This window comes from Lathyrus oleraceus, chromosome 7 (genome assembly GCF_024323335.1).
Source record: "Lathyrus oleraceus cultivar Zhongwan6 chromosome 7, CAAS_Psat_ZW6_1.0, whole genome shotgun sequence".
NCBI lineage: Eukaryota > Viridiplantae > Streptophyta > Magnoliopsida > Fabales > Fabaceae > Lathyrus > Lathyrus oleraceus.
Genome location: NC_066585.1, coordinates 166452036 through 166475057, shown reverse-complemented (window position 1 = coordinate 166475057; position 23022 = coordinate 166452036). Strand labels below are relative to the sequence as shown.

Genomic DNA, 23022 nt, shown 5'->3' with positions numbered 1-23022 from the left:
TTACGGAATATTACAAATTAATTGGAGGTTCCTCCCGCGCTGAAGGCTCAGAGAGTTGTAACTTGGATGTATGCTGAAAAACATAATAACAAGATAAATATACATGTAGATTGTCTAAATATATAAGTACTTGGTATTAGACTACCTCTTCACACTTGAATTGGTCTCTTATTTTCTAAATTGCCTCTTCATTATCTCTAAATCCAACATCAGATGATGAACCATATTTTGGATGAAACATAACTTTAATAGCCAACTCTTACTTCAACATTTTATCCCGTGCATATGGATATTCAAGTGGATTATCTTCGCCGGCCTAAAATTATACAAAACTTTATAATTGTAATAGAATGTTATGGTATAAGTAGCATGTTTTGGTCATTATAAGCAAGCAAGTACCTCAAACAGCTCAATATTGAGTTCAAGGACGGTCTTTCCAATCTTATTGACATAATCATCATCCCAAAAGGTAAACCTTGCCTTGTATTTGTTATCATTTTCCTGAAATTCAAATTTGTATCTAATTGAAAATAAAATGTTCAATTAAATTGAGACACAAAACCAACCTTTATGCATTGATCAAAGTACTAATTGATTGAAGACAATTGAAAATTCTATAACCACTCATATAATAAATAAACCTTGGAATAGATACATCTCTCTCATGGTTTAAGAAACACTTCAAGTTTCCATCTTTAAGTGAAACATTCTTGGTACACTCACCACGCCCATCATAAAAGCACCCAGTCTGCCCAACTTCAAACTTATCTAACTTGGCAACAATGACACATGTTGTCTCCTAGTTTTATTATAAACAATAATTCTTTAGATAACGACATAGTACAATAGTTTGAAATTTAATCATCAAAAACATTTATATAAATCATGAATCAAATTACACTTACATATTGAAGATTGTTGATCTCAACAATACTTAGCACCTGAGTTATCCATGTAAAATTATCAAGATAAGAATATTGTGAGTATTGAGTTATATCAACTTGCAAGTTAAATGTTGATAATAAAGAAATCTCCACTTTAAAACTGGAAAACAAAAAACATATCCTCAACTTCTAAGAATAATAAACTTTTGATATATAATTTGAAACAATAAAATAATAATAAGTCAAAGCAATCACTTGTCTTTGAAATTATTTATCCCATCTATCGTAACATCATTGATTGCTAATCTTGTATGTGTAACACCTCAAAATTTGCCCTCTTCTCTTGGGACTAGCATTAACATATTGCATATCATTTTAGGTCATTAGGCATTGCATATTGCATATCATGTGGTTACATTGTGCAAATCATTCTCCCAAGTCTTGATCAGAAGATGAGGAAGTCAAAGTGCAAGCCTAGGGTTTATTGACTGATCATTGGCCATCTGAGGATTGGGCTGTGAATTAGGGTTTCATGATTCTCAAAGGATATTGGTCTTCATCTTGATTACAATGATACATCATCATCATCATGGTTTGATTTCATCAAGGGTTGGATCAGGATTCTTTGGGATTAGGGTTTTGACCACTGGTCAACCCTAATCAGTTGCATGGGCCAGTCAGGGCATGATCAGGAGATGGGGTCTATAATGGATATGGGGTTCATTCTTTGATTATTTTGTGCTTATTGAGGCTAGGGTGTCACCCTTGAGCCATTTCAGTTGAAGATTGGAGCTCAGATTGATCTATGCATTGCCAGATTCATCTATCAGTTGAAAAAGTCAACTGTGGTCAACTGTACATGATCTGATGAATTTGGAGGTGGAGATGAGTTGGATACACTTCATTTATGTTGGAACAAGTGTTAAATGACATTGCAAAGCTTAAGAATGAAGAAAATCAAGTCAGGACAAAAATTGCCAAAAATAGAAAGTGACTTGTAATAGAAGTTTCCAAAAATGGAAAGTTTTTGACCTCAAGACCACGTGTCCAAGGAAGCTTCAAATGAAAATTTGTTCAACATGAAAGTTGTAGATCTTGTTCTCACCTTTCCAAAAAGTCCAAGAACTTGAAAATCCCATGTATGGTTGGAAAGTTATGGCTCAGTGAAATTCAGAAATGACCCATAATCAGGAGGCCATAATTTCCACATGGTTTGTCCAAATTGCAAGTTCTTTATATGCACAAACTCCATTTGACATGTACTTTCATGGTGCATAATTGGATTTTCTCAAAAGTGGTCAATGCAAAAAGTCAATTTTCAACTGGACAGTTAAAATGGACCAAGGGCAAAATTGTCCAACTTGTGAAATAATTGGAATTTTTGAGTGGGGATTTTTGCTACACTTCATAAATGGTATTTGAAAGTTGTTGGAATCATCATAACATGCCTAGGCCTTGTGGTTTGGAATTTGGCTTGTGAGATGAAATTGCAAAAATGGACAAAGTGCCACCACATAGTGAATTTCCAAAATACTCATCCAATGAGAGTGAAACAAGTTGCAACAGCTCACACATGTCATTTTGAGAGTGTGTGAGCTGTCCATGAGGTGGCAATGAGCTGGCATGGGAAGTTCCAATTTTGCCCTTACTTGAAATTAACCAATTTCACTAACACACTCCATTTGGTTAATGATTGTGATTAAGCTTGGATTAAGGTGGCATATATAATCCTAATCACCTTCTAATCATAACAGAAACTCACACTTTCCAAAATCAGATCTGAAAACTCTCCAATTCTCTCAATTTCCTCAAGAACACAAAACCTTCAACTTCATCAAACTTCATCAATTGTTGATCAATCTTCGAGTTTCTTTTTGATTTGAACTCCTCTCATCATCATCTCCAACTGTTTGTGAAGATTGGAAGGCAAGGAGTGTGGAATCGTGACTGTACAAGGATTCATCATCAATGGCAAATCGTGATTATGAGCACTAGGAGTGGAATCAAGCAAATCTGAACGCATCATTCACCTTCCTGAGGATTATGCTACATCTGTTTGAAGCCAAAACACACGAATCCATCCAATTCCAGCGCTGCAATTTCCAGGTGAGTGAATTTCGAATTTCATAAAATGCTTGATGGTTATATGCGTTTTAAAGTTCATCTCATGTGGAGTTCAGTGATGTGTTTAGTTTATGAAATAGATGACTATAGCTCAGGAAATCTGGATTTAAAGATGCGATGTGAAACCCTAATTTCATCGATTTGCAAGATTTAGGAACTTTTAGATGAAATTAAGTTGATATTCGAGATCCTCGTGCTTAGACGAGTCCAACGGCTATCCATTTGTTCATTTTGGTTAGGATTCATGGATCATGTGTTCATAGGATTTCTGGAATTTTCCTGGGCAAAACGATGAAGATTAGTGTGTTAGATCTTCAAATCCGTTTGAAAATTTGAATCAGGCGTTTCCCGCTCCCGCCTCACATAATTACAAGTCTGCCATTACTAAATTTCAATTAATTCATAAAAATTCTAAAAAATTCATAAAGACTTTAAAAAATTCATAAAAAATTCATAAAAAATCAGAAAAATATAGGGATTTTTAGGTTGACTTCCTTGTTGACTGTAGAATTTTTTTGACCTATTGGTGGAGGTTGTGCATGGTAGGAATTTTGTTTGACCTAGGCTTGTTTCACATGTACTCATTTTTTATACATTCTACCAAATCCAATGTGAAATGCTCATAGTGTGAAATAAATTCTTGAAAATTTTTGTGATGATTGTGGACTGATCAATGTTTATTTACATGTAAATTTCATGAATTTTTGATACATGGCCATTGAGATGTGAATTTTTGAACTTAGGTGTGACAATGTGTGTCACACCTCATTATGTCAACTTGCTGGATTTTTTTTGAGTGACCTATACTTGTTGGAATGACATGAAATTTTGCATGATGTTTGATTAACATGTTAAGATGCTATGTGAATTTTTGTGGAATTTTATGTGGCATTTTCAAATTGATTGCTATTTTTCATTTCTGGTAGTTGAATTTGCAAGTTCATGTGACATATGTTGGAAGATTTAATGTGAAATGCTCATATGGTATTGAATGGCCATGAAATTTGGTATGAATGTTGTAGACACATGATAGAACATCCCTGTTTTGGTCTCACTCATTTCTTTACTGTTTTCATGGATTTATGAATTTTTGAAATGAATGCATATGTTGATGTTGTGATTTGGAGCATGTAATTGTGTCTGTTTTTGTTGATTTTCATTGACATGGTTCCCTTTGCCCAATTAAGCTAAAATTTGACATGATAGACCTTGAATATCCCCTGTTTAGGTGTAAATTATTTGAGAATTTTTGGAAGTGTTTTGATGTGGATTTGAATGCAATAGTTCTGTTTGCATGTTTGATGCTTCATTTGAGCTAGTTTGCCTTGTTTTGTGCATAACATGAACATGATGAATGATAGAGACATGGGACTAATTGTGTTGGCTTTTGTTTGACATTAATTTGAGTTTGGTTAGAGATACCTTGCTGTTTAGGAATTTTTGTCACCTTTGGACCCTAGGCTTGGCCTAGTGGTCTAGTTGCTAACATTTGATTGATTTTTCAGGATAAAAAGGTGCAATGTATATGGAGAATGATCCAAGTCAATTTAATTGATGTTGTTTGATGTTTGTACACTAACACAACTTTGTTTTGTAGGTTGTGAAGTTTGGGCTTGAGCTCATAGCTTGCCTTTGTTGTGCATTAGTTTGTATAGTCTGACTGATTAATACTTGCTGTTTATTTTGGTATGTCTGAGTACTAACTGTGTTTGACTGTTTCCAGGTACTTTTAGTTGCTCAGTTCCTTGTGAACTTTTTGCTTTGCTTTGCTTAAGCAACTTGCATTGAGGTATAACTTCCTAACTTCATGTAGTCTGGAGACCCGGTCTGTTATTTGGTCGGGCAAATAAATGTCTGAAGTCCTCCTTAAGAGGCAATGATTGTGGTTGTTTATTTTTCGCCAAGCAGGTGAAAGTCCTTTAAATAAGGCAATTGGTGGAAGGTAGGGGTATGCAGTCTACCCCCCACTATTCTGTGAGTCTTCTCATTGCTCCCATTACATGGTTGTAGCATTGAGAACACAAGCCCAAGATCTGTGTTGTCGCACAATCGAGTCGGAGTCATCGAGTATAGAAGGGTTCCCCTATTCTGGACCCATGCTCATTTGTCAAAAGCTCTCCCTGGTTAGGGATAAGAGCTGTGAGGTCTGATCCTCACTTCACCTTTTCATCTGCTTCACCTTAGCCTCGTAATGGCAAGGTTAAGAGCAAACCCAGCCCGTACAGACGACTCGCTTCGGCAGTCAAACCTATTGATTGAGCCCCCTTGTTTGGCTATAGTGCGTGCTATGTGGATATCTGATTGACATGCTTGTTTGAGATGCTTGTTCTCATTTGATGTATGCTTATATTCTGTATGCTTGTGTGCTTGCTTCTTTCCTGGATAGGAGTAGTTTGCTTATGCAAGTAGGATAGAAAACCGAACTTAGGGTAACGATGCATGACAACACTAGGCTCGAGTCCAGCTCCCTGGTAGTGCGTCTTCCCCCGGTTTCTGGCTAGCAATTCAGTCCCTTTCAGGGGAACTACATCGCCCTGATCCTTGTTCCAGACGAGGTATGTAGGCAGGTGGTCGTGCGAGACCACTCCAACCTTTTTCTTTTTGTGTGTGTTTACTTGTTATCTGATTGTGTGTTTGGTTCGGATGCCGACGTAAGTCCAGTGATTGGCTGTCGGGCTCCACGTTTGCCGTTTTGGTTATGTTTTGGTTCGGATGCTGACGTAATTCCATCGAGTGGTTGTCGGGCTCCATGTTTGCCACCCTTGCTTGTTTGTATGTTTTGTGTTGTTTGGCGTGCGTAAGCCGAACTACAGTGGCTCTGATTCTCATGTCCAGATGAGATATGTAGGCATAGGATGCGATGTCCTATCGAGCTCCCTTCTCTTAACCCCACCTGCGTTCCCTATGTGTGTGTGATGTTTTAGCAACCTTTTCTTTTTCTTAGAACGTGGATCCCGTCGAGTACGACGGACGTGAGGGGTGCTAATACCTTCCCCTTGCGTAACCGACTCCCTTACCCTTTCTCTTTGGTCGCAAGACCATTTCCTTTCCAGGTTTCTCTGAGCGTTTCCTTTCCCTATCTTGGGATAAATAACGCGCAGTGGCGGCTCTGTGTGTGTTTTTATTTGAGTCCCGCCGGTTGATTTTCGCAGGATGCGACAGCTGGCGACTCTGCTGGGGATACCAAACATGTTGACCTATGCTGGTCCATGGTCCCTGAGCGAGTCCTTCCTAGCGGTCTAGGATAGTTTAGGTTGCTTGTTTTGTATTATTTATTGCACTTATTATTCTAACCAGTGTATATATTTGCATAAATATTTGCATGCATCATACTATCATGTTGTTGTCGTCCTCTGTGCAGGTGGTTCCTCTGTTTTGGGGTGGGTGTTCTGAGTGGGGCTAAAACCCAGGCCCGAGTATACACCTAGGATTAGTGTGGGTCTCACGTTCCTCATTTGCTAAATCAGCATAATGTTGCAACGTGACATACCACAAGCCGGACGAGGTTCATCTGATAGTGCTTTCCGTTGTGGAATATTCCACTTTGGTTGAGTTACGTCATTTGAGCTGTTGACTCTGGTGACCGATCATTTCCCGGATCTTTGGTTTAGACGATCTTAAGGGAGCTACAATGGCACACCCGAAAGGGCAAACCCATTGAGTATCTCTGCCCGATTGTCGAGACTATTATCCGCCTTAGGATGACCTGTTTAGAATTTACCTGTGAGGGGAGGGTGGTTCTTTCAGATGCATGTTCAGATGGTGACTCAGATGGTGACTTTTTGTTCCGTGGATCAGAGTCATTTTTATAAGTCGGATTTATGGTCATTTATTGCCGTGACGCCGGAGTGCTGTCCGTAATTTATCAGTGGGGATCCGTTTATTTCGGGATTCCCCGGGCCGATTCAGATGGTGGTGGTGTGTCTGCTCAGAGACCAGTGATGATGATGATGTATCTGTCTTCCGTTTATTTCGGAACCCGTGGGTCAGATTGGTGGTACATTCCTCAGATGGTTATGATCAGTCCAGAGACCAGATTCAGTGCAGATGATCAGATGGCTTGGAGGATGGCAACGCATTGCATTCATTCATCAGCATCATTGCATTTTGCATTAATTGCATCTAACACATGTTTACCCATATGCAGGGACACTTTTGATCGAGATCCTGGTTGAGAGACTTTTTCTGCTCAGATATGAGGACCGGCCTGAAAAACAACGTTGCCTACAGTTTCTTTGATCCAGAGATTGGGGTGCTGAAGGAGATGATAGCATTGATTACACCCGACCATGTGGGGATGTTCAGAGAGTCATACGGTAGTATCCTGAAGATGATTTTCAGACTCACTGACAGTGATAGGAGTGCCATTCATACTCTTCTCCAGTTCTATGACCCGGGGCTGAGGTGCTTTGTGTTTCCAGACTATCTGTTGGGACCTCTGATGGAGGATTATGTTAGCATCCTGGGTATTCAGATCCGAGATCAGATTCCTTTTCATGTCACCAGAGCAGAGCCAGATGTCCTTGGGATTTCACGTGCTCTTTATTTGAGTCCGGAAATGGTCAAGGAAGGATTGAAGGAAAAAGGAAAGTCACCCGGTTTTCATTTGAGTTTCTTGGAGGCTAAGACCAAGGAACATGCTGTTATGGGTAACTGGAAAACGGTTTGTGCATTGATTGCTGTGAGCATTTATGGGGTTATTCTGTTTCCTAATCAGAAGAACTTTGTGGACCATAATGCTATCAGGATATTCCTGCAGGGAAACCCTATTCCTACTCTGATTGGAGATGTCTATTACTCGGTTCATAACAGGAACGAGAAGAGACGTGGGGGCTTGATCAGGTGCTGTGCTCAGTTACTCTTCAGGTGGTTCATGGGGTATTTGCCTTCCCGGGGTGCTTTTGCTCAGATTGATCCCACTGTCAAGTGGTCATTCAGGTTGATGGGTCTGCGGGCTGATGATATAGCATGGACTCATAATGGTTTGGCTGGACATGATTTCATATATAGCTGTGGGAGATTCCCCAATGTGCCTCTCATAGGAGTTCAGGGTTGCATCAACTACAACCCGACGCTTCTCAGGAGGCAGATGGGGTTTGCCATGGAGGTTCCTCCTCTCGAGCGGGAGATTCAGGAGTCCTTTTACTTCTCAGTTGAGGGCGATCAGGCCAAGCTGGTGCAGGTGTCTGGGGCATGGCGCAACATCCAGAAAAAGGGCAAGGTTCCTTATGGTAAGGTCAACTGTCGGTATTTTCCTCTTTTTGAAGATTGGTTGCGGAAGAGGATTGAGCTCACATATCTACCGTTTCCTGGAGGTGACTCTGTGTGTCCTAGGATCGAGGGACCAAGTTCTTCTGTCAGCATGGAAGAATTCCTCGAGATGAAGAGGGCCAGAGATCAGTTACTTATGGAGAAGGCGGAGTTGGAGATGACTGTTGCTCGGTTTCAGGTAGCTAATCAAGAGATCAAAGTGAAGATGGAAGATCAAGACAAGCGGCATGCCCTAGAAGCCAAGCGCTTTGAGATGGATACAGCCTACTATGGGAAGATCAGCCAAGCTTTAGCATCATCCAACAGGGAGTACGACATCACCAAGGAGAAGCTGTTTAGAGCGTCACAGGTCATTGAGGATGAGAAGAGGAGGCAAATCCTTGTCCGAGATCAGAGGGATGCTAGAGCTCGAGTTCTGGCTGCAGAGTGGGAAGCGGAGAAAGCAAAGATCAGGGCTGAGAGAGATCACTACATGGCTGAGAGAGATCACTACTTCAGGCAAATGAAGATTCATCAGAAGGAAGTTGGAAGATTGCAGCAGGAGAACACCGAGCTCAGGTTCGCCGCAGAGTTCGCGAAGATGGTTGATGATATAGGGCCATCTGGGGGACCCTCATCCAGTTAGATCTTTGTGTTGGATTACCGTCAGGCTTGTTGACGGAATTCACTTGCTTGTATTTCTTTCCCTGATTCTGGAGGATTGTATCTGATTTTATCTGATTTGATGTATGACTATGGCACTGTTTGTGCACTATTGGCTATGTGATGGTTATTTTTCAGTCAGTGATTGATCTTCAAGCTTTATTTGCTTTACCGTATGCGCTCGCACAAGCACACACATGGTTGGGGTATTCATACTAAATCATATATCTCTGATATGAACGGGGAAGTCAAATGCTGAATGTTAGAATATTGCTGCCGGATTATTATTTGTCTCAATGAAGCCAGGATCAAGAGACAAAGTGTTCCTCATGTGGATGGACATTGCATTCATGCATAATAACTTGTTTTCTATTTTGCAGGTGTCAGTTTCTAACCTGTTTTGATTGGCGCAGGAAGGATGAATCCTCCCAACGCCGATATCCTCGAGCTAAAAGAGATGGTGAGGGATTTGTTCAGTGTTGTGCAAGGGCTTGCCTTGGGGCAGAAAGCCATGGCCGAGAGGTTAGAAAGGATTGAGGGCTGGATGATCAAGGAGAAAGTTCAGGGAAAGGCTCCGTCATCCGAAGTAACAAATCCCTCTGGCTCTGCGGGGAAGAAACCCCTTGACAGTGGTCAGCCCAAGAAGAAGGTTGAATCAGGTGGTGCGCAGACTAAAAGAGAATGCGGTAAGGATCGTTACCACCCTTATACGGCCACCGTAACCATTCCTGTTGGTGATTCATCTGTACCACGGCGGCAACAGCCACCTCGATAGAGGACACAAAGAGCAGTGGTCCAAGTGAGAAGGAGGACGACAGATCGTCATTTCAATAAGCCGCCCGTGACTTACGCTTCTCTGTTTAAGAGGTTGAAGGATCTTGGATTGGTGCAGCCGAGGATGTTGACTCTGTTAAAACCTGATCAGAGGCCTGCCGGTTACGATGAGAATGTCAGGTGTGAGTTCCATGCTGGGGCACCCGGACATCATGTTGAGGATTGCAAAGCTTTTAAGCATGTGGTCCAAGACTTGGTGGATTCTAAGACAATCAGCTTTGCACCAATGGCAGATGATAGTGTTAACCCCGTGACGAGGCATGGTCCTGTAAAAGTGAAAATGGTGTCGAAGGACAAGAAAGGGATAGAGGTGACTGAGAAGGATCAGTTAAAAATGCCAATGTCCGTGGTCCCAAAACGCCCGACGAAAAATGGAGCTCTCCCTCGTGTTGATGATTGTTGTGCAGCCATCGCTACAAAAGGGTATGTGGTAATTGGGGAAACGGTCCAGAGAAAGATGAAAGTAGAAATGGACGACGTGAAGTGTCGAGCACTCAGTCTGGTAGCTGAAACCGTCAAGGTGGAAAATGCCATTGGTGTTGGAAAAGAGAAAAAACCGTCCATTCCTTCTTACAAGCAGGCATTGGAAGTGGTGAGAAATGGAGGGATCCCAGGCTGGGGACAGATCATGGGCATTGTGGTAAAGGCGGATATGTTTGGGATTGGCTATCAGCCAGGTCAAGATTCGTCTGAGCAGAACAGAGGACGTCGTTCGTCGTTCACCTTTGTCAGTGCCGGAATGTTGGATTCGGATCACGCCTATACAGTGGGTAAAGAAACTGACAGTGACTGGGAGATTGATCAATGGATAAGATCGTGCGTACCAGGAAGCTGGAAGGCTTAACAAGATCATCACCGACACTCGTCTGGAAGAGTAATGATTTCTGTTTTCGGTTTTATTTGCATGAAAGCCTTGCGTGTTGCCCGACACGTAATTGGTCCATTGTAAGGGCCACCTCATGTTTAAATTTGCATTTTCTGCATCATTAATAAATGGATGTTTTTCAGTCAAAAAGCGGTGTTCCCTGTTTTTCATTTATTTTTGCAGTTTAAAAACAAATAAAAATGGCAATGTTTATTTTCATTTTTCCTTTTTGATTTGTCTCGTCCCAACTTCAAAAATAATTCTCTGGATCTCGTTGATAACAATTTGGTTACACCTCATATGACTTCGACAATCCGAGCAATCAGGCTGACGAAGAAGGCGAAGAAGATTGTGATCTGCTGGAATTAGCCAGGTTGTTGAAACAAGAGGAGAAGGTGATTCAGCCGCACGAGAAGCGGGTTGAGATTGTTATTCCAAGCACCGCCGAGGTCGGGAAGGAAGGGAAAATTAGAGCCGCTTCAGAGGCGAGTCGAGAGCAGAATGGTAGCCCTGTTGAAAGGAGTATGTGGATACCGTCGCCTGGTCGTGTCAGGATATGCCAGGGAAGGATACCAATGTCATTGTGCACAAGCTACCATGGAGAGAAGACTGTCCTCTAGAGAAGCAGGACGCCGATGCCACGTATCAGAGTGACTTTGTTTCATGATATGATTCGTCATGAAATCAAATGCTATGACATGATAGCAAAGTCCCAAACAGAAGAGGGGCATCTGGCAGACCGGGGCAAGTCGTTTGACCGGTTGAGACAGTTCAAACTGAGGTTGAATTCAAGTGAGTGCACTATCAGAGTGCGATCCGGTAAGCTGTTGGGGTTCATCGTAAGGGAGGAATCGAGGTTCATCCTGCTTTAAAAAAAAAAAAAAAAAAAGAACAATAAGAGAAACGCCTGAACCGAGAATGAAAAGAGAGGTTCGTAGTTTCTTAGAAAGATTGAACTACCTGTCATGGTTCACATCTCATTTAACAGCCACGTGCGAACCTATATTCAATATGTTGGAAAAAAAATCAAACGGTCAGGTGAAATAATGATTGCCAAGGGGCATGGAAAGAATAAAAGGATAAGCTGCAGGAACCTATGATTCTGATACCTCCCGTGGAAGGAGCGATTGTTAATCTGGTACTTAACGGCCTTCGAGGGGTCTACGAGGTGTATTGGGTCAGCATGACGAGTCTTGTCGAAAAGAGCATGCAATTTACCTTAGCAAAAAGTTTGTCGACTGTGAAACAATACATTCACTGTTCGAGAAAACTTGCTGTACTTTGGCATAGGCTGCTCGCCGACTGAGACAGTATATGCTGATTCATACCACTTTGTGGATTTCCGAGATGGATCCGATCGAGTATGGGTTTGAGAATCCAGCATTGACCGGACGGGTTGCGAGAAGAGCAAAAGAATGTTGACTGATTTGTGATACTCTCAGGAAGCAATCAAGGGGTGTATTGTCTGATTACATCGCCCAGTAACCCGTGGAGGATTGTCAACCGAGGAAGTTTGAGTTCCCTGATGAGGACATCTCGAGGCGCTCCAATCGAAAGATTGAGAGTAGCCGATCCCGGAGGAGGGGCCTGACCCTGAATCCGAACGGATTCTGATGTCTGATGGGGAGGTTAAGGTGAATGAGCTTTTGTTGCCCGGATAACGTTTGAATGCACCGACGGTGTGATTGGGTAGGAAACTGGTATCCTGGGTATCGAACGTCGGTGCGTACATCTACTGGGGCAACTCCTTTCTCATTGGTATATGGATTGGAGGCGGTATTACCTGTTGAGGTTCAGATTCCCTCTTTGAGAGTCCTGATGGACGTGAAGTTGCAAGAGGCTGAATGGGTAAGGACCCGGTACGAAGAGTTGAGCCTGATTGAAGAAAAGAGGCTAGCAGCCATCTGTCATGGGCAATTATACCAGCAAAGAATGAAGCGTGCTTTTGACAAGGAAGTGCGACCTCGGGTATATCACGTGGGTGATATGGTGCTGAAAAGGATCCTTCCTCCTCAAAACGATCGTAGGGGCAAATGGACACCGAATTATGAAGGTCCATTCGTGGTCAAGGAGGTTTTCTCTGGCGGAGCCTTGTTGTTAACGACCATGGATGGTGAGGATTTTCCATCCCCTGTGAATGCGGACGCAGTTAAAAAATACTTCGTATAAAAGAGACCCGCTGGACGAAAAGAACAAAATAGTCCAGGCAAAAGTGGGCATCCCGGCGAACCAAAAACAGAAAGAATGGTTCGGGCAAAAATTAGGGATATAGAAGAAAAATGTACACCCGGCAAGTCGAAAACCTGAGAAGGCGACTTGGGCAAAAAAGGGTATCCCGGTGGACTGAAAACCCGAAAGGGCGGTCCAGGCAAAAGAGGGATTGAAACGAACAACTGCGTCTAGCATGATCGTTTGCGCTTTAGTTAAAGCATCATGGACAATACCCGGTAGGGATCAGTTGGAATCGTCTTGTTCAGAAGGCAGAAAGCATGGAGAGTCAGAGGACATATGGGGTGTAACCGAGTTGGAACTCGATGAGATTACGGGTTTCACATTGCCATTAGGATAGATTTTTCCTTTTGTGCGCAATTACCTCTTTTCAGGAATTGCTTCCTTTGTATTGCTCATTTGAGCCACACTTTTTTCAATCAATAAAATGCATATTCAGTCAAATAATTTTGTTTTTGTTTTTCATTGCCGCTTTGATTGCAAAAACATCCAGATATTTTTGATAAAGAATCTTGCATTTTTAATACATACAGGTTCCTTCCAATGCATGTTTATAAGATGGAAAGCTTGAAATCTTATTTGGAAGGGTGAGTGACCCAAGTGTTGAAATCTTGACACGCCTGGGGCACGGTTTTATCTAACGATCCATTTTGCAGGAACTGTTAGGTATTTCACTCACTTGCAGGTTGTGGTGTGGAAGCTGTTGACAAAAGCAGATCCCCAGAGAGTTCGCTCAGGAACGAATGTATGAAAGAACGGCAAAGGGACGTTGAGGCGTACGACGATCCTTGATGATAATCAAGAAGACTCTTCAAAATCGGAAGACTTGAAAGTTTGTAGAAATTCCCCAGAGGAGGGACGGTAGGAAGAGACGACGTTGAGACGTCCGACGACCTTTGAAATTAACCAAGAAGACTCTTCAAAGTCGGAAAGTTGAAAAGTATGTATAATCCCAGGAGTACGTCTCTCGTCGAGCGCGGAGCGACTTGGAATACAAGATGATGGAGCAGAAAAGGTCCAGACGAGTCTGAGAATTTTCAAAAGTGGAAAGCCGATGCGAGTATTGGAGGTGGATACCATGGTTCGACGAGTCGACGGGTGTTCTGAACCAACTTTTCTCATGTCCCAGCGAGGTCCCCAAGCAGAGTTATAGGACTAGCTCCACAGCAGACTCAAGGTCTGTAAACTTCTCCAGCCGAGTCAGGATGGTTATCCCGGGCAGGTTTAAAACGGTGTTTCCTCAGCAGCCAGGTCTGAAGGTTGCTATTCCCCGAGTGGAGCGGGTTTCAATGAAATATATCTCCAGCAGTGTTCATCCTACCAGTGGATTGGACGAGTTTCCATAGCAGACTGATTTTTGCATCCCCAGCTGAGTTGATGCTATCTATGGATTGCATGGGTTGTCCCCAGCGGAGTGGTATTCGCTTCCCTAGCAAGGTCAGGATGGTTATCCCCAGCAGGTGTCAGATCGGTGTTTCCCCAGTTGCCAGCCCTGGAGGTTGTTGTTTCCCCAGCGGAGTATCTGTAAGCGTTTCCCCAGTGAAGTTGTCAGGTATCTGTGAGGGTTTCCAGAAGCAGAGTCGGGATTGATATCCCCAGCAAGTCGAAGATTGTTGTATCCCCACAGAGTGTGGGTGGTTCTTATCCCCAGCAGTTTCCCGAGCGGATTGGGGGCAAAGGAGGTTCTTTCCCCAGCAAGGGTTACCTTTTCCCAGCAGCAGTGTTATTCCCCAGCAGGGTGGAGTTGGAGTATTGACGAGTTCCTCAACAGAGTGTCTCGAGCTCCTCAGAAGAGTCCCTTGAGGGGGATATTTTTTATGCATTCATCATGTAAATAAGCATAGCATATTGCATAGAAAAAATAATAAATCGCGTAGCATTTCCATAATTATGGAGCATTACGCAGAAAAAGATCATGCATCATTGTTGCAAGCATAGAGCTAGTCTCAAGCCGTGGTTACCGTTTGAGAGGTGGTTGTGCCAGAAAGCGAAGATGTTACTTTGTGGAGTTTAGCATCATGACGTCAGATCAGCAATGTTCCCCAGTAGTGCGATATTGGAGGAAATGTTTCCGTCGGACAGAGATGGAAATAAAATCAGAGGACGTTACGCGATCAGCGCGATTCAAGCCGTGGTTACCGCTTGAGGATTGGTTTTATCAGACAGTGAAGGTGTTACTCCGAGGAGTCTAGCATCATGGTTTTAATCAAGGATATTCCCCAGTAGTACGATACTGGAGGGTAAGTTTCTGTCGAGCAGAGATGGGAATGTTAATCAAGAAAGTTTCGGGGTCCAAAAAGAAAAACAAGAAAGAAGATAATCCCCAGCTAAACGCGAAGTGTTTGACTGCCAGGGTTGAATAGAGAGCAGTCGGCTCAGGGCTTGTCATCCTCAGCATGGGTCGTTGTGGCACTCCGGCCAGTTTCCGATTTCCAGATCGAAGAAGTTTCCGATTTCCAGATCGAAGAGGTTCTCAACCATCAGGACGAAGAACTTGTGGCATTCCGGCCAGTTTCCGATTTCCAGATCGAAGAGGTTCTCCACAATCAGGACGAAGAACTTGTGGCATTCCGGCCAGTTTCCGATTTCCAGATCGAAGAGGTTCTCAACCATCAGGACGAAGAACTTGTGGCACTCCGGCCAGTTTCCGATTTCCAGATCGAAGAAGTTTCCGATTTCCAGATCGAAGAGGTTCTCAACAGTCAGGACGAAGAACTTGTGGCATTCCGGCCAGTTTCCGATTTCCAGATCGAAGAGGTTCTCAACAGTCAGGACGAAGAACTTGTGGCATTCCGGCCAGTTTCCGATTTCCAGATCGAAGAGGTTCTCAACCGTCAGGACGAAGAACTTGTGGCACTCCGGCCAGTTCCGATTTCCAGATCGAAGAAGCTCATGATGATTAGATCGATGCAGCTTGCGGCAATCCGGCCAGTTTCCCGGTATCCAGACCGAAGTGGTATCCAGACCGAAGAGGTGTCCAGACCAAAGTGGTGTTCAGGCCAAGAAAATGAAAAAAGAAGAAAATTTCGGGGTTCAAGGAAAAAATAAAAAGAAGAGAGAATAATAATCCTGAGTGGATGTGTGGTGATCAGACCATGGTTATCCCTGTGTTACCATTTATTTTGGTATCCAGGTCGACGTCTTTTCGTTTTTGAGATTGTTTCTTCGCCGATGCTGACGGGCGTTGTTAATTATATCCCGATCAGAGTGCAAATTGTTCGTCTGTTCTTGGTATTCAATCACTCTTCATCCTGATCATCTGAAAGCCGAGGCTATTCATATCGACAGGTTCACAGTGGATTGAATAGGGGCAGCTGTAACACCTCAAAATTTGCCCTCTTCTCTTGGGACTAGCATTAACATATTGCATATCATTTTAGGTCATTAGGCATTGCATATTGCATATCATGTGGTTACATTGTGCAAATCATTCTCCCAAGTCTTGATCAGAAGATGAGGAAGTCAAAGTGCAAGCCTAGGGTTTATTGACTGATCATTGGCCATCTGAGGATTGGGCTGTGAATTAGGGTTTCATGATTCTCAAAGGATATTGGTCTTCATCTTGATTACAATGATACATCATCATCATCATGGTTTGATTTCATCAAGGGTTGGATCAGGATTCTTTGGGATTAGGGTTTTGACCACTGGTCAACCCTAATCAGTTGCATGGGCCAGTCAGGGCATGATCAGGAGATGGGGTCTATAATGGATATGGGGTTCATTCTTTGATTATTTTGTGCTTATTGAGGCTAGGGTGTCACCCTTGAGCCATTTCAGTTGAAGATTGGAGCTCAGATTGATCTATGCATTGCCAGATTCATCTATCAGTTGAAAAAGTCAACTGTGGTCAACTGTACATGATCTGATGAATTTGGAGGTGGAGATGAGTTGGATACACTTCATTTATGTTGGAACAAGTGTTAAATGACATTGCAAAGCTTAAGAATGAAGAAAATCAAGTCAGGACAAAAATTGCCAAAAATAGAAAGTGACTTGTAATAGAAGTTTCCAAAAATGGAAAGTTTTTGACCTCAAGACCACGTGTCCAAGGAAGCTTCAAATGAAAATTTGTTCAACATGAAAGTTGTAGATCTTGTTCTCACCTTTCCAAAAAGTCCAAGAACTTGAAAATCCCATGTATGGTTGGAAAGTTATGGCTCAGTGAAATTCAGAAATGACCCATAATCAGGAGGCCATAATTTCCACATGGTTTGTCCAAATTGCAAGTTCTTTATATGCACAAACTCCATTTGACATGTACTTTCATGGTGCATAATTGGATTTTCTCAAAAGTGGTCAATGCAAAAAGTCAATTTTCAACTGGACAGTTAAAATGGACCAAGGGCAAAATTGTCCAACTTGTGAAATAATTGGAATTTTTGAGTGGGGATTTTTGCTACACTTCATAAATGGTATTTGAAAGTTGTTGGAATCATCATAACATGCCTAGGCCTTGTGGTTTGGAATTTGGCTTGTGAGATGAAATTGCAAAAATGGACAAAGTGCCACCACATAGTGAATTTCCAAAATACTCATCCAATGAGAGTGAAACAAGTTGCAACAGCTCACACATGTCATTTTGAGAGTGTGTGAGCTGTCCATGAGGTGGCAATGAGCTGGCATGGGAAGTTCCAATTTTGCCCTTACTTGAAATTAACCAATTTCACTAACACACTCCATTTGGTTAATGATTGTGATTAAGCTTGGATTAAGGTGGCATATATAATCCTAATCACCTTCTAATCATAACAGAAACTCACACTTTCCAAAATCAGATCTGAAAACTCTCCAATTCTCTCAATTTCCTCAAGAACACAAAACCTTCAACTTCATCAAACTTCATCAATTGTTGATCAATCTTCGAGTTTCTTTTTGATTTGAACTCCTCTCATCATCATCTCCAACTGTTTGTGAAGATTGGAAGGCAAGGAGTGTGGAATCGTGACTGTACAAGGATTCATCATCAATGGCAAATCGTGATTATGAGCACTAGGAGTGGAATCAAGCAAATCTGAACGCATCATTCACCTTCCTGAGGATTATGCTACATCTGTTTGAAGCCAAAACACACGAATCCATCCAATTCCAGCGCTGCAATTTCCAGGTGAGTGAATTTCGAATTTCATAAAATGCTTGATGGTTATATGCGTTTTAAAGTTCATCTCATGTGGAGTTCAGTGATGTGTTTAGTTTATGAAATAGATGACTATAGCTCAGGAAATCTGGATTTAAAGATGCGATGTGAAACCCTAATTTCATCGATTTGCAAGATTTAGGAACTTTTAGATGAAATTAAGTTGATATTCGAGATCCTCGTGCTTAGACGAGTCCAACGGCTATCCATTTGTTCATTTTGGTTAGGATTCATGGATCATGTGTTCATAGGATTTCTGGAATTTTCCTGGGCAAAACGATGAAGATTAGTGTGTTAGATCTTCAAATCCGTTTGAAAATTTGAATCAGGCGTTTCCCGCTCCCGCCTCACATAATTACAAGTCTGCCATTACTAAATTTCAATTAATTCATAAAAATTCTAAAAAATTCATAAAGACTTTAAAAAATTCATAAAAAATTCATAAAAATCAGAAAAATATAGGGATTTTTAGGTTGACTTCCTTGTTGACTGTAGAATTTTTTTGACCTATTGGTGGAGGTTGTGCATGGTAGGAATTTTGTTTGACCTAGGCTTGTTTCACATGTACTCATTTTTTATACATTCTACCAAATCCAATGTGAAATGCTCATAGTGTGAAATAAATTCTTGAAAATTTTTGTGATGATTGTGGACTGATCAATGTTTATTTACATGTAAATTTCATGAATTTTTGATACATGGCCATTGAGATGTGAATTTTTGAACTTAGGTGTGACAATGTGTGTCACACCTCATTATGTCAACTTGCTGGATTTTTTTTGAGTGACCTATACTTGTTGGAATGACATGAAATTTTGCATGATGTTTGATTAACATGTTAAGATGCTATGTGAATTTTTGTGGAATTTTATGTGGCATTTTCAAATTGATTGCTATTTTTCATTTCTGGTAGTTGAATTTGCAAGTTCATGTGACATATGTTGGAAGATTTAATGTGAAATGCTCATATGGTATTGAATGGCCATGAAATTTGGTATGAATGTTGTAGACACATGATAGAACATCCCTGTTTTGGTCTCACTCATTTCTTTACTGTTTTCATGGATTTATGAATTTTTGAAATGAATGCATATGTTGATGTTGTGATTTGGAGCATGTAATTGTGTCTGTTTTTGTTGATTTTCATTGACATGGTTCCCTTTGCCCAATTAAGCTAAAATTTGACATGATAGACCTTGAATATCCCCTGTTTAGGTGTAAATTATTTGAGAATTTTTGGAAGTGTTTTGATGTGGATTTGAATGCAATAGTTCTGTTTGCATGTTTGATGCTTCATTTGAGCTAGTTTGCCTTGTTTTGTGCATAACATGAACATGATGAATGATAGAGACATGGGACTAATTGTGTTGGCTTTTGTTTGACATTAATTTGAGTTTGGTTAGAGATACCTTGCTGTTTAGGAATTTTTGTCACCTTTGGACCCTAGGCTTGGCCTAGTGGTCTAGTTGCTAACATTTGATTGATTTTTCAGGATAAAAAGGTGCAATGTATATGGAGAATGATCCAAGTCAATTTAATTGATGTTGTTTGATGTTTGTACACTAACACAACTTTGTTTTGTAGGTTGTGAAGTTTGGGCTTGAGCTCATAGCTTGCCTTTGTTGTGCATTAGTTTGTATAGTCTGACTGATTAATACTTGCTGTTTATTTTGGTATGTTTGAGTACTAACTGTGTTTGACTGTTTCCAGGTACTTTTAGTTGCTCAGTTCCTTGTGAACTTTTGCTTTGCTTTGCTTAAGCAACTTGCATTGTGGTATAACTTCCTAACTTCATGTAGTCTGGAGACCCGGTCTGTTATTTGGCCGGGCAAATAAATGTCTGAAGTCCTCCTTAAGAGGCAATGATTGTGGTTGTTTATTTTTCGTGCCAAGCAGGTGAAAGTCCTTTAAATAAGGCAATTGGTGGAAGGTAGGGGTATGCAGTCTACCCCCCACTATTCTGTGAGTCTTCTCATTGCTCCCATTACATGGTTGTAGCATTGAGAACACAAGCCCAAGATCTGTGCTGTCGGAGTCATCGAGTATAGAAGGGTTCCCCTATTCTGGACCCATGCTCATTTGTCAGAAGCTCTCCCTGGTTAGGGATAAGAGCTGTGAGGTCTGATCCTCACTTCACCTTTTCATCTGCTTCACCTTAGCCTCGTAATGGCAAGGTTAAGAGCAAACCCAGCCCGTACAGACGACTCGCTTCGGCAGTCAAACCTATTGATTGAGCCCCCTTGTTTGGCTATAGTGCGTGCTATGTGGATATCTGATTGACATGCTTGTTTGAGATGCTTGTTCTCATTTGATGTATGCTTATATTCTGTATGCTTGTGTGCTTGCTTCTTTCCTGGATAGGAGTAGTTTGCTTATGCAAGTAGGATAGAAAACCGAACTTAGGGTAACGATGCATGACAACACTAGGCTCGAGTCCAACTCCCTGGTAGTGCGTCTTCCCCCGGTTTCTGGCTAGCAATTCAGTCCCTTTCAGGGGAACTACATCGCCCTGATCCTTATTCCAGACGAGGTATGTAGGCAGGTGGTCGTGCGAGACCACTCCGGGCAACCTTTTTCTTTTTGTGTGTGTTTACTTGTTATCTGATTGTGTGTTTGGTTCGGATGCCGACGTAAGTCCAGTGATTGGCTGTCGGGCTCCACGTTTGCCGTTTTGGTTGTGTTTTGGTTCGGATGCTGACGTAATTCCATCGAGTGGTTGTCGGGCTCCATGTTTGCCACCCTTGCTTGTTTGTATGTTTTGTGTTGTTTGGCGTGCGTAAGCCGAACTACAGTGGCTCTGATTCTCATGTCCAGATGAGATATGTAGGCATAGGATGCGATGTCCTATCGAGCTCCCTTCTCTTAACCCCACCTGCGTTCCCTGTGTGTGTGTGATGTTTTAGCAACCTTTTCTTTTTCTTAGAACGTGGATCCCGTCGAGTACGACGGACGTGAGGGGTGCTAATACCTTCCCCTTGCGTAACCGACTCCCTTACCCTTTCTCTTTGGTCGCAAGACCATTTCCTTTCCAGGTTTCTCTGAGCGTTTCCTTTCCCTATCTTGGGATAAATAACGCGCAGTGGCGGCTCTGTGTGTGTTTTTATTTGAGTCCCGCCGGTTGATTTTCGCAGGATGCGACAGTATGATTCCATGTGTTGGACACAGCCAATGGAAAACTTTATATCGATGTATAAATTAGTACAATGTAATTCAGTTATATAAACATACTGGGAAAACACATTATATAAATTACTACAACAAATAGAAAGCATCCATACCTTCAGCTTCCTTGATTCGTGCATTTTTCAAAAGTACAATAACATGATTACTCTTATTGATATTGTTGTAGTAATTGCATAATTGTGATGTAAGATCACCCTAAAGAGTACATTGAACTAAAGACATTCAACAATAAAATAATCAAGCAAAATATGCACTATGTTAATGTTTAATATAAAATATAATCTAAACAAATACATATTTTTCATCTTGTTATAAGAATAATGCATAATACCTCATATCTATTAGGGTAAAGACAACTTTGTTTTTGTTGTTTAACAGATTCATTTGTGTCTGAATGATTTCATGAACTCCTCCAATAACATATAATAATAAACCACACCATTAAAGAAAGCAAAAACCAAATCCAATTTATTACAGATGAAAACCAACAAAATTTCAACACTTAAATTACCAACTAAGAATTCAGATTGAAACTTTTCAGCAAGTATGTCATCAAAACTAATCAAGTTCATGTGGTTCTGAGAAATGTTTGGCAAATCTGCAATTTTTGCGGAAGATATACCATAAAAGATCAACTTGAACTTACGAGAGATTTTCTTGAAGGAGAAGTCATTTTAACAACTTTTAAAGTTCTGCATAATATATGCATCGCCTACAATAAGGGTATACTTATACTTCTAAACCAAATGTGGTTGTATAGTGACTTGAATTATGTCACACTACAAAACCAGACAAAGAAATAAATATCATGAGATACAAAAGGCTATTTATGTTTGAAACAAAAAAATATATATAGTCATTGACTGGATAGACAACAACAACAACTTACTTTTGCATCCATTATAACCATTTCCATGTGCTCTTTGTTAGACATGCTTGTGACATACCATAAATCTTTAATCCTAACAGAAAATTTTCACAAATCCTTGGAGTCATTGATATCCTTAATATTCTCAACTAGACGTGTCATTGATTACACAATCGAGCTGATAATAAAGAAACGCAACATTACAGACGATGGAAGAAAGCAATCAAACGCGTAAAACCAACATAGTAAAAAACCATAATAAACCCAGTTCAATAGTCAAATTGATGAGAAGGTGAAGGCGACTTTCAACAGCATTTGAAAACAACAATAAACACAACATAGAAACGATAATCAAACTACAAATTTGAACTTTAAAATGAACAATTAACATATAAAGGAAAAACAAATGATTGTGAGATAACGTTTAATTTATTACCATCAGCGAAACAGGTGGATTTGTGTTCGGAAATCGTGAAGGAGCGTTAATGGTAGATGAAATATGCAAGGCGGAAGTTGTATAGTAGCAACTGAGTTGTATGCTATGAATGAGTTCTACCAACTCTTGCGTATGAATATGGATGGTGTAGCACGGGAGGAAGTTGTATAGTTGCAATTGAGTTTGCTTTCCCAATGGATTTTGTGAAGGTGAGAAAAACACAAGAATGGAGGTTGAATTGCATTGACTTTTTTTTTCTTTTTAAAATCTTAAATCAGATTCTAAACACAAGGTTGTAGAATCTAATATAGACAGAGATAGGAAGCAGATATAATAAACAAGAAAGAATAATAACACACAAAATTATCCTGGTTCCTCTCACAACTTGAGAGTAATTCAGTCCCCTTGTACTTACAAGAGATTTTCACTATAATCGTACAAGATTACAATTTTCTCAAGCACACAAACAATAGACTTCATTTGTTCAAACACTAAAGTAAGAGACTTATTTTGCTCAAGCACATAAGCAAGAGACTTTCAATGCTCAAA

At 41.1% G+C, this 23022-nt stretch overlaps 1 protein-coding gene across 1 annotated transcript; it reads right to left on the bottom strand.

Moving 5' to 3' along the window:
* LOC127102636 (uncharacterized) lies at positions 1-22165 on the bottom strand. Its single transcript, XM_051039982.1, has 9 exons — positions 22117-22165; positions 21645-21767; positions 21501-21559; positions 21240-21364; positions 906-1044; positions 642-799; positions 400-520; positions 264-316; positions 1-73 (listed from the first exon to the last, which is right to left on the bottom strand). Exons 1-9 carry the CDS (start codon positions 22163-22165, stop codon positions 1-3), a joined length of 900 nt encoding a protein of 299 aa, XP_050895939.1.
* Positions 22166-23022: the final 857 nt, after the last annotated feature.